At 36.9% G+C, this 13,606-nt stretch overlaps 1 protein-coding gene across 1 annotated transcript; it reads right to left on the bottom strand.

The window, feature by feature from the left end:
* Positions 1-8,164: 8,164 nt before the first annotated feature.
* LOC145074937 (protein PHOSPHATE-INDUCED 1-like) lies at positions 8,165-9,283 on the bottom strand. Its single transcript, XM_079021255.1, has one exon. It carries the CDS (start codon positions 9,258-9,260, stop codon positions 8,325-8,327), a length of 936 nt encoding a protein of 311 aa, XP_078877381.1. The 5' UTR covers positions 9,261-9,283; the 3' UTR covers positions 8,165-8,324.
* Positions 9,284-13,606: the final 4,323 nt, after the last annotated feature.

The following is a 13,606-nucleotide window of genomic DNA, read 5'->3' as shown; positions in this document are numbered from 1 at the left end:
GTTAATCTTTGTTCAAATGCTTTCATTGGAGTCTATCTGAAACCCCATCTAGTCAAGTTATTGGACTATGGTAATTTAACTCCGGAATCATTTCCAAGTCTCTCTCAAAGGTTGGATCATGTTATCCACTAACCAATAATACCCTGGTCAGGACGATAAGCATTTTGAGACCATTCTACAAACATACTTCTACTCTATACTAAGACTGCATCATAGGGATGTAGGTCAAACCATCATGAACATGCTCCTATTCTGTACTGGGACTACATCATAGGGATGTAGGTCAAACCTTCGAGAACATACTTCTATTCTTTACATGAACGATCGAACTACGTCTAGGTTCAACCATACTCGCTCACAAATTCATTTTTCTTTCCATGTAATAGAATCATGTCGCCGAAGAAAAACGATCAACCCATCTACCAAACACCAACTCTTCAGATTGATGCAGCTACTTTTCAAGCTGCAGTCTCGGCTGTCGTGTCAGCTGTTCTGACCCACCTTAACGCTAACAATGCGAATGTTAGCGGGATTGTTAACAATAATTGCAATCCAAGTAATAGTCAAGTACCTCAACGAGAAAACTACCACGACACCCCGAATCCCAATCCCAAGAATAACAAACAAAGGTTCTGGGCTAAGGCTAAAGGCAAATCACCCCAAGGGGCGAGCAAAAGACAACAACCTGTGGCAACCTTCGCAGCTACGACTTCTGTACCTCCTACTACCATCTCTTCTAGTATCCCAGTTATCCCTAACCCGGCCAGACAGTATGCTGGCAATCTCCCAAAGTGCAACAAATGCAACTATCACCATCATGGACCTTGTCGGAAAATGCAGTGCTTAAACTGCAATAAAAAGGGACACACCGTCCGCAACTACAAGACTCGGATCCAACACATTACTTCAACCACCAATGTCGAAATCTCTCGAATATGCCATCTATGTGGCGTAATGGGACACTTCAAGAGGGACTGTCCAACAGAGGAGAGTGACGGTGAATCCGGATGAGTTTGACCTCATAATGGAAAGAGGAAACGAAGGAACCTACTATAGTATAGGTTCACTTCCAATCGTCAGTATTATGTATGTTTTTAAAACATGTTTAAAACTAGTGCAACTCGAGTCTTATCTTTTGCAAGATCCCGTCAGTTAAGGGACCCTCGTGCTGCGTATACTTGCCTTTTATAGTATACTTTGTTCGCAGCAGTAATTCCTGTAATTACTCTAAAGTACTGTAACTCTGTTAAAAAGTTGCACTGTTGTGTTTTGTCAGTAACGCCTTTATGATCGAATCTAGTGCCTTTATTCCCAAGTGATTCCGATTTCATCATACGAGCAGAGTCTATTTGATCCTCACAATACCAGTTTCGTGCGTAAATCTCTTTCTTCGAAATCATCTTTCTAACGAAACTATCACTTCAGAACTCTGAAGTACTCATGCGTAGAGTACCTCATGTTTCTTACCCTTTCCAAAGAAACCTCAGCAAACCTTCCTGAAGTACCACTCGTGCAGTACGTCAAGTTCAATCCAAAGACCCACAGTTTCAATCTTAATTATATACGACTCGTATACCCGAGACTGTGATTGAGGAACCTGGTATGGGTTCTACTATGAACTTTAGGATGGAGACTGCCCAAGACTGCGAGTGATCGTGCTTCCGTGAGAATAAACTTAGAAATACCTATCCTTTTCCCTAATTCATAAGTAGTCATACTTTCTTTAGATCTTCACGGCATCAAATCCACCCCCAAGATTTTGACATCATAATTAGTAGGAGTTGGTTAAGTCTACATCGAGCCGACATCAGGTGCTTTGATAAAGCAGTTAATCTTAATCTCCCTATCAAAGAACCTCTTGTTATTTATGGAGACAAATCAAGTACGAACCTTCACATCATTTCGTGTATTTAAGCTCAAAAGCGCTTACGAAAGGAATATCATGCATTCCTTGCACACATCGTCGATACGAGTCAAGAAGTAAAGGACATTCAGAACATTCCAAAAGTACGTGACTTTCCCAACACCTTTCCAGAACAACTATCGGGATTTCCACCACAACGTCAATTCGAATTCAGAATCGACTTAGTTCCAGGGGCTACCCCAGTAGCCAAATCACCTTATCATCTAGCTCCAACTGATATGCAAGAACTTCCTAGCGAGCTTAACAAACTCCTCAGAAGGGGATTCTTTAGGCCAAGTTTCTCACTTGGAGGAGCACCGGACTTGTCTGTAAACAAGAAAGAGCGTTCCAAACGCTAAAGTAAGCCTGATGCATCGCACCAATATTATCCCTCCCAAAAGGGATAGAATATTTCGTGGTGTAATGCAACGCATCCAACCAAGGGCTTGGTTGTGTTCTTATGCAAGAGGAAAGGCCACTGCCTATACCTCAAGACAACTTAAGACGCAAGAAGTTAACTATACAACACATGATCTTGAGTTACGAGTAATGGTAATTGATCTGAAGATTTGGAGACACTACTTGTAGGGTACAAGGTGTAATACTCTCACAAACCACAAAACATTCAACATACATTTGACCAAGAAGGGTTATCATACCAGTGAAGTCAAACGAAAGAAGCAAAGTCGTATCCCGATAGTGAAAGGTTCGTTGGAATGCCAAGCGAGAACCTGAGTTCACTTAAGAACACGAGAAGCAAATAAAACTTCTATCCGTAACATAATTATTAAGTCTTGCTTAAACTCTAATTTCGGGACGAAATTCCCTCTTACGGGGGGATGATGTGACAACCCGATATTTCGAGACAATGTAATGTAAAGCCAATCAAATTTAGGTCAAAATATAACTTTCCTAAAATCTTATTTGGGTTAAATAAAGTAGTAGGAATCGTATCAAGGTTTTCGTACATATAAAGAACCCTAAAATCCGAGTTATAACGAAGAAGTTATGACCAACCGAAGATTCTCGGCAAAACTGGCAACACCGATTAAACGAAAAACGCGAAGTTTCAATACAATAGTTTTTAGCCTTAAGTATCTAAATGAAAGTTATAGATAACCTCAAACCGTGAGCGTACATAAAAAGAACGTCCAAATCTGACTTCGTATGAGGAAGTTATGATTTTTCCAAGATTCGGGTATAGCAATAGACAGCTAAAAACTCGAAATAGAGCTCGAGATACTTTTTACCAAAACAACCTAAATGAGAATCTAAGGTCTCAACATTAGTAGCGCAACGATGAAAAATCTGACAAAAATGGACATCGGATGAAGAAGTTATGGATTTTTAACGGAATTATCGTGTCCCGGCCTGTTAAAAATAAATAATTAAAAATAAAGTCAGAATTTGCCGATGAAGTCTAAACGAGAGTTGTAGATCATGTTTTTAGCTACGCGTGCATATAAAGAACGTCGAAAACGGGGCTCGTACGCGAAAGTTATGGATTTTACAAGTTCGAGGCCCGAAATCCGAGGCTGCCAGGCTTGCCACGACGTGGCACAAGCTTGCCGCAACCCGGCAAGTGACTGAGGGCGTCCAATCAATGGAAGAGGATAAATTTGACTCCCCACGACGTGGCCATCACTTGCCACGACGTGGCACACCCCAAAAATGCCCCTATAAATAGATTTCAAGGGCTCCGAGTTCCATTGCTCAGTTCCCTTCTTTCTCGCACCGAAACTCTGCGTTTAAGCCCCCGAGACCCTCCCAAAGCCCCGGTTTTCACCTTCAAGTCCCGAAGGAAGGTTTTGTGTTCCCGAGATTCCCAAGAATCCCGAGATTTCCCGCGTTTTCAACTCTTCCTGTCGAAGTTCTACTCGATTTTTCTCTCGACTACTTCAAATCAACCACTTCAATCAAGTGAGTTCATACCTCTAATCAATATTTTAAATGATTTTAAATGCTTTAATGGGGGGGGGGGGATACAAGTAGAAACAAACATGTTATATTCTTATATATGTATTTTATAACTATGTTTGGCATTTAACGGATTTCACATGCTACAAAATGTGATGCATGAAATGGTTTTACATCTTAAAAACACATTATTACCAAATGTTTTACCTTTGAAATGTTAATTAAAATGACATCAAGTCATTGTTAATTGTTGTTCAAAACCCATAAGAGGTCTTACAAAACTATTTTTACATTCTTGAACTAAACTATGCATATACACTTATATTCTTATATATGTATTGATGTTATAGTTTGCATCTTTCATTTAGTTTCCCATACCCTTGAGTAGTGAGAGTGGGTAAACTTACATGATCAACTAGTTATATTACAGTAGATTATCATAGGGATAATGTGAAGATATCAAACATTACTTCTATTACAAGGAGTCACACAAGAGTCAGTTCATTCATGAGTCTAAACTAGTATATTACCTGATACATGAGTACTTACATATGTTTACTTGATACATGAATATGTTTACATATACTTACCTGTTACCTGGATACTTGTACTTAGGACTATGAGTACGATTTATTAGTACTTCTGTGTAAATCTTCCTGCATATCCCCCTGTACCTCGGGATATCTAGACAGGACTCTATCCCACAGTACCTCGGGATATACGTACGGGACTAACCATTCCGGAACTCATCTGTTAGCAACAGTGGGTAATGAACATCTACGGATGCCTACGGTTACTACTTATATTAGGAAGATCGATTTGGGACTAACCCTTCCACCCACCTGCTGCTGCTACAGAGGACAATTGGACAATCTTCGGATGTTCATTAGGTTATACATTTCGCTTAATGCGATGCTGTGTTGGTCCTAGTACCCAGTGACAACACTTACAGTATTATATTTTTCTTGTTTACTTTATTTTGTGATACATTCACATAAACGATGAGTTAGACTAAGCACTTTTAGTACTAGTCAACACAAAGGAAAAACTATCATTTTACAAACAGAACATTCGGATCTTGGTAGAAGACTACACTTCATACGTACAGAACATTCGGGTCTTGGTAGAAGACTACATTTCATACTTATAGAAAATAAGGGTTTTTCTAGGGATTTCATACTTACCTCAACATTTTCATTTAACGATCCACAAGGCCTTCATAACAGCTTTTCACAAACAAGGCAATGACACTTATATACTTATGAATTCACCAGCTTTAAAGCTGATACTCGCTTTCAAAATAACTTGTATTCTCAGGTCATTAGTAGACAGGTACGGAGGCCAGGTTTTGAGAAGACGGAGCAGACAAGTCTCGTCTTTTATTTTGATTGTATATTTTTGGTGTCTTACTACAATGAAAGAACACACATGTATTAAAACTTTACTTATAATGCAATGGATGATGTTGTTGCTTGTTTATTATATTACACTGTTGTGATACTGTACATGACGTCCTCCACCCCTGAACGTTTTCGCCGTTCGTGGTTTTGGGGTGTGACAACTAAGAGGAAAGAAATTTAACATGGAACCAAAAAAACATCATTTCAACCCTAAAATTAATAAAGCAACTGATCTTATTAAGGAAATGAGGGAAAATGATATCAAACCAGATTATGTATATTGATTCCATTTAGCCGTATCAGATTTCTTTTTCTTTTGTTGTTAGCATATTCAAAAAATCATGACAACATGATGTTTACCTAATGAACAAAATTTCAGATCATCCTAATCTTGGCCAACTCCATAACCATCTTCGCCATCTGTCATAGTAAATTTTCTAAATTTTTAAGGTTTAAATACGATAATTATTTACTTATCAACAGTAGGAGTCCCAAAAGTTCATTGTATTAGGTTGCTTCTTACTTGATCCTTTGCTTCCCAATATTCCAAATGGTTCAGGGGACAATAGTTTTCTTAAACGTGCTCTTGAATTTCTTGAATTTCATATTCAGTTCATTTCTTGTTTCAATTCCAAATAACTTCCAATGTTTTCCATTCACATTCTTTTATTCTATTTTCAAGCTTGAGGTGAAAGTATGTATAACTAATAACAACATAGCAGTATAGCAGGTAACAAAAAATAAAAGAATTTGCAGTTTATCTGATCGATTATCAGCAAATAACTATAACAGAGCAAGCAAAACATAAAAATCAAGGTTCTAAAAAGCTCGCCATGGCGCGCCACGGCTCCAAGGCTTGCACCTGTCGCCAAGCTTTGCAAAAATGCCGCCTTAACTCATATATGTGTATAAAAATGAATAATAGTTGAAAATGCATATAAAAATATTAATTATATAGAAAATTGTCGCCTTAAGTCACGCCTTACGAATGCCGTGACTCGCTAAGGCTCGGAAAAACTTGAGGCTTGACATTGCCGCCAAGTCACGCCTTACGTTATTTAGAAGCTTGATAAAAATTAAACCAAATTCAAAAATCAAATATGCACAACAAATATTATGAGAAGCGTTTAACTTACATGCCTAATGAAGGAAGAGAAATATTAACTTTATGTTCTTGGTTCTTCATCCTCACGCAAGAAGAGTAAAAGCGCTAAACCAAAAAAACGAACCTGAAGAAATACTTAAAAAGTCGAATTTCAGATGAAATAGACGAAGTTGAACAACCTTTTGAATCATTGAATAAAAAGAAGTGTCACCCCTTTCTCCTTTGTTTCATACAAACGTGAGAAAAAAAAGCTCCAATCCTCATACGACAATAAAATCGAAAAAATTGATACCTCTTATAACCTAATCAACTCAAGTTAATAGATTAAATGATGTGGAAGACATAATCTCCAGATATTAAAATTATGTTGGAATTGGAATTAACTCAAAATTGGGCATCCAAATTCGATTTACAAAAATTCCTTCATTCGAGACCCTAAATCTAATTCACAAAAAATTACCAAATCAGAACACAATTGTTAAACTGCAATGTGTGGAACATTGAGAAAATCAGAGCGCTGGCGTATAGAGGTGTGGTAGAGAGCGACGATGCATAAGCCGGTGGTATTAAAAGATGTTTGTAGGGCAGTGGTGGAGAGCGACAATGCGTCAGGCGGTGGTGACATTCTCTACACTTCTTTCCGACAACCTGTAGAAGGTAGAGAGAGAGTAAAGAAAAACACATGAAAGGTAATTGGTTTGGTGAAGAAAGTGGAACAATCGAGAAGATAGAAGGAGGATTAATGTAACACAGGTTGTAGGAGGATTAATGTAACACAGGTTGTAGGAGTTATCCAGTATTTGAGCGGTGGACAAAGACGCGGTGTGATAAGGCCAAGAAGATGAGAGGCGGTAACCCCAGTTAAACTAATACCCAGTATTAGTTTAAACCACATTCAACCAAGGTATATATACCGTGTAAAAAAACATAGTAGGATATTCCATTAATCAAAGTTAAAAATAGTTTATGTATTTTAGGTTAAAATATTTAGGTTTGGATCAAGTTTAATATAAAATTGTGACAAAATTGATTCTAACTTTATAATTCTTAACTGAAAACCAATAATCCAAACCATAGTAAAGACAATAACTTCTAACGCCTTTCTTTGTCACCTATAATTTGAAACCATATCAACCCATTTAAAATTTTCAACCACATCTATACAAAAAGTTAAAAGTAAATCAACTCATTTAGAGACGTGATCCCAAACCTAACCAACCGCCTTGCACCTCAAAAACGCATGCATAACATCTTCGACACTAAAATCACACGACGAACAAAGAAGAGAGGGAATATAAACCCCTCGGTTATCAAGGTTCGCCTTAGAGGGTATATGATTTCATAAAACCCGCCACGAAAGAACATTAACCTTAACAGGGACCAAGTTACACCATCTTATTTATCAAATATGGATAGAATTATGGTTATTAATAGAGGTGTGGAGTCAGTTTTGGTCTAAAACCGAACTCAAACTGATAGCATTGGTTTTAAATAATATGAACCCAAACCAAAACCGATGCATTCGAGGTATCAGTTAACCGGTTCGGTTACCCTTTTAATGAGTCTAAACCACATTCAACAAAGTAGGATATTCCATTTATCAAAGTTAAAAATAGTTCGGTTTGGATCAAGTTTACTATGCAAACCTAACCCAAACCAATTTTTGGGTTTTAAAAAATTTAAATTTAAACCTAAATTCAATAATTTAAGTTCGGTTTTATTAATTTTTGTCAAGTTTTGGTTTTAGGCTTTGGTTACCGGCTGAAGTTGTCGATGGTATTAATATAAAAATATTTACTATATTTATTGGTAAAATGTCACCTAATTATTTAATAATGATAAAATAACTGAAAGCATATATTAGGTAATTAAAATGAATAAACGAATACATAGTTTTTTAAGTTACAGAGTACACTCCTACACTATGTCCTACATTTTTTTTCCTTTTCATTTTTTATTTTATACAATAACCAAAAGAAAGAGCTCATCCTTGCTTTTGTTAAACCAAAATAGAACATTTAGAAGTAGAGGGGTCAAATAAAGCAGGAAGCAAATACTTCCTCCCGTTTGTACCATGTGCATTGAAACTTGCACCCGTCGTCGTCTCCACCAACAAATCTCCGGCATAACCTGGATACGCCCCTTTCCCATACAACCCCGAACAAGAAGATGCAGCTTCTAATGGTGCACCAGCATCCCCCTGATAATACCCATTTCCAAATGGATTTGTAGCAGTTCCAGCCAAAAGAGTAGCCAGATTTATCACCATTCCATCCACACCCACGTCGTTGTTCGGTGCGATCAGTGGTGCACCCTGTGGTCCGTAAATCGGTTGATGGAATGGCCACGCGCATTGACCAGGACACTGAGTCTCCGAGTTGCCAACCCAGATGTAAGCAAACTTGTTGTTTTTACCTTTTACAATGGAAGATGATCCATGGCCATGGGTTCCACACCTACCGGAGCAAAAACGAGAAACTGCCACGTCCTTTGCCGTTAACACGATGTTCACGGCGTTCGTCGGTTCACCCTTTGCAGCTAACTGGAGGAGGTGTTTGTCTGATAATGATTTCCCGAGTGAGCAATCTGGGTCGGATACTTGTTTACCGAGTCGGAGGGAGGGTTTCTTTGTTTTTGAGTAGTATTTGTCTGTTGTCTTCCACCATGTGGCGACGGAAGGTTGGATCTGGGATTTGAGTGAGGCGGAGGACAGGGAGGTGATGAAATCGGTGATGATGGCTTTCTGGGATGGTTTGAAGTTGCCATACCAAATGAGGTTGACGGAGATGTCGCCGGTGAGGAGGGCTCCGTTGTGGTATTGCAAAAGGGGAGACGAGTTCTGGACTAACTCAGTGAGTCGTCTAGTTGCAAGTGAAGGTTGGAAAATAGACAACAGAAAGAGAAGGTGTAGGAAGAAAAGAGCAGCGGAAGCCATTGTTAGAATGTTTTAGATGATTGAATTGGATACGTCCTTTTCCTATATAAGCCTCATGCAAGCTGCTTCCGCGTTCTTACGAGTACAAGTCAACGAACGGTTGTGGCACATTGGGGATATATATTGATGTCAAACCTAATTTTAAATTATTAACAATAATTCCAAAGAAAATATGGTGGCGGTGGCGGTTACGGTGGTGGGGATGGTGGCGGAGGAGAAATTAACAGGTGACGCTATGTATTCATTTATGATTACACTAGACCTGCCGCGTCGTTACGCCTAAGGGTTAGAGCGGCAGATGTGAAATACATGGCTGATGTTGAATCTCGAGATCTCTATTTTATTTTTAATCTCAACGGAACCTCTCTCTCTCTCTCTCTCTCTCTCTCTATATATATATATATATATATATATATATATATATATATATATATATATATATAACTGTAAGCATTTTTTATAGTGTAACAAAACAATTTATATTTGTAAAATGTCCACAAAAAATGATAGAAATAGAGAAATGACAGAAAAAGTGAATATCAATGGCTCTTTTAAGAGTAATATAGTTTTTTTATATTAACTAGAGAGGTTTCCCCTTCTACGCGAGGGTCGGAAGTTTTGGATGTTGTTTAAGATATATTGGGTAATTGACTTTATTATCCATCGGAATGGGGTTTGAAATATAATATGTAAGACCTGAAATCATTTCTAAATTCTTTCTGAATGGGTAGATATGTCAAAATCTCCTCCAAAAAAATGATAGAAATATTCGACTACAATTCAAAGTCTTCAATATCTTTTCAAAATATATAAAAAACTTTATCTGTTTTCGTTTATATTGTTTCGTTTTTTTAATGGATGAATATATGAAGTGTGTGACAGAATATGGATAAAAAGATATTCATTCATTACCAAGTGATTACATGATATTGGATTACATCAAATTTTGAATGAAGGGATAAAAAGGAATCATTACTTGGGAAATTTCAGAGATAGTTTCCTAAATGTCGTAATAGTTGATTATAAAAGTCAAACATGCACCATATCTGTGTCATCCCCATTTTCACGGCCAGAAAAGACCGATTTCGTTTATGCTTTATAAAAATCAGAGTACTTCTTTTCATAAAAATGTTGCGGAATTTGTTCCCAGAAAAACATGATAAATACGTTGTCAAAACATTTTCGAAGAAACGTATTTTATTTATTTTAAAACGTTTGGGATGTCATCGTCAATACAGAAACATAAGCATAAACAAAACTTACTAGTGATCTACATCTCCTTAATCTCTCAGTGTAATGTGACTTCATAACTGTTGGGTTATGAGCATTCTAACACTCCTAAGTGTACATGCAACCCTAAATACCTTGGATCTATGTTTTCTCTATTATACATGCAAATAAGAACTTCCAAGGTATTATCCTAATCTAGCATACAAAACAATGAGTGTAACAAGATAGAATACATACCTCTTTGATGTAGAAAGTCTTCATGAAGCTTGAGTGCCTAGTGCCCCAAGTGTGACACCTCAAATGGTTCACACAACACCAACTACACTTGGAATAACTTAAGAGAATTCTACACTTCATGAAATCGGCTAGCCCTTTCTTTACACACACTAGTGGCCGATTTTTCCCAAGAATGTGATCTTTATATAGTGTTACAATTAGGGTAAACCCTTAATTGTCATGGCTTTCCATTTCCTTGGATCCATGGGTTCAAATACACCATGGAGCATCCATGGACCATCCTATGGGTTTTAGCCCAACTTGATTATCCATGGAGCATTAGCCCACTATACAAGTATGGATGATTTACTCAATCAACCCATATATTTAATTAGTCTTCTTTTGATCATTTAATTAATCCTAGATTAATTCTTGATCAATACTAATTAAATAATCTCATTATTCTTATTATTAATATACTAGAACTTATAATATATTAATAACCATAAGTGTCTTATTTCTCTCATGATAGTCTATCCAAGTGCATGATGCCATGCAACCCAAATGGACCATGCCGGGTCGGGTCAAGTCTTACCAATTATAGTTATGGACTTAGACATTAATCCAACAGTCTTCCACTTGGATAAGTCTAAAACTAATATTGCGTATGACTTCAGGAACCGACTGGCAATCATAGCTCTCAAAAGCTTCTGTCGAACTCTGACCTTGTCGATGAACTCTGAACTTTGTCAATGACTTGTCCATTAGATAAGGGATCATATATTCCTCCATTCTAGATATCATATGGACTGAGACATGGATTATAATCATTCTCTCTGTCCATTTGTTGTTTCCCGATTTCCGATTTATGATGACTGACTAAGTGAACAAATCAAATCAGTCCTGGCCCGGCCGAGCACTTCCATTTGTCATCATCAAATCATCGAGGGGCCCACAAATATCGCTTTTATCCCGAAGGTAAAAGGAATGGATAAACTTCGACTCATATGCCTTGTTCTACTACTTGTTGAATCATACACAAAGGCACGTTTTATAGCACCGAGTTACCAAATGTGTTTTCATGCAATCAATGTACAACCAACTCACAGTAACAACTCATATCTCTAGGTTTGAAGAATATACGATATTATCGTCTCATAATCACTCGTGATAAAATCCATGAAGTGATTCCAGTGAGCGCGGGTTGAATCCAATACTCAGAACTTATGAGCACTCATGAGTGTTGTAGCCCTTTGTCCAACACCTTAGACCTCTACAAGCCTACCCATGACAGTCTTAATTCATATCTACTTCCAACATATGACCGACTGTGGATGGTTTGAATAACTTAGTCATTCCGGAAGAATAACCTAGTTTATTCAGAAAGTCAAAACATGCAAAGTGAAACACAATAATAATTGAATCCAATATGGTATCAAAACCTATGAACATAAATAAAACACCTTTTATTTATCACCATATGATTACACATTATTCATTGTATACTGTTTCAGCTATCAACTTTATTCTTGAATTTAAAACTATAGTTGTCCCATGCTCCAAGCATGTACACTATGTTTTCTAAACACTAGTCATGCCATACACCAAGTATGCATACTATGTTTTTCTATGATCTTTACTTTGTGAACTAGATCAATTGAACATAACTTCAATGATTCTCTTTTCACAGTCCCAAATCCTTACTGCAAATGCAAGAATTCCAAATTCATGCCATTTACTCAAATCTGTTAGATTCTAAACTTATATGCATTGATCCTCTTGTAATGATTATGCACAAAGTCACAAGGACTCGACAACAAACATTTCAGAGCATTCCAAAGGAGATCAACTCCTTGGAAACATCCTTCTTGCATTAAGTTTCCTTAATCTTACACAGATTGAAAATTCTAACTTTGAAACATTTCCAGATTCCATTTTGACTATGACTTCTGAACAAGAGTTGCCTCCTTACAGATTATGTCAATATGGTCCTTCCAGAATTATCACTATACTTCCAACTGTCCTTGAACAACCAATCATTGGTAAACCTTAGATTGTCCTCGACAATTGTCTAATCCTTTTAGTCATATCCAGTTCTAAACCTTTTCCCTTCTTAATGCCCCAGGCATTTGGAAAATTTTAGAAAGGATGAATATAGCACATGTAATCGATCCTATATCCGAAGCATATGGGACACGATTCATGATGTCTCACATAAAGACTAAACCAGTCTTTTGCTATAACATTTCCATTTCTATTTGCCAAGTTCTCATAATTCAGATTATGAAAATGGATGCCGTAATCATAATCGAATTTTAGAACACAAATAATGGACCCATATACAGAATTTCCTTATGTTGAGCCATTCCAACATGAAATTCATATATATATATATATATATATATATATATATATATATATATATATATATATATATATATATATATATATATATATATATCCTTGACTAAATGATTAAAACCTCACGATCTAAGCTTATAGATTTGAGATGAAGTATAATTTCCTCTCCCTTAACTATAGCAAAACAACCTTTCCCAATTGAAACTTTTTGTTTTCTATAATTAACATTGCTAACTTGCAATACTTATCATAATTATCATGCTCCCACTAACATGATGATTATTAGCATAACACTTATGCTCCCACTAGCTTTGACATGTACTCAGAAATTAGCTGACTTTCTACCAAAGTTCAGATTTCTGATACTAGATTGTTTTGATAAGACTTTATCAAAAACATACACCTTCCCTTAGATAACACACTTGTGTGTCTAAAAAATTATGAAGAGGGATGCCGTAATCATAATGGTTAGACCTTTTTGCCACTTTTCACAAGTCCAGGTTAGTGTGCCGGTAAACCACACACGCTCCACTAATGAC

Source organism: Lactuca serriola, chromosome 9 (assembly GCF_051521515.1).
Source record: "Lactuca serriola cultivar US96UC23 chromosome 9, Lser_US96UC23_V15, whole genome shotgun sequence".
Lineage (NCBI taxonomy): Eukaryota > Viridiplantae > Streptophyta > Magnoliopsida > Asterales > Asteraceae > Lactuca > Lactuca serriola.
The sequence above is the reverse complement of the archived record's forward strand: the minus strand, read 5'-3'. Positions and strand labels throughout refer to the sequence as shown.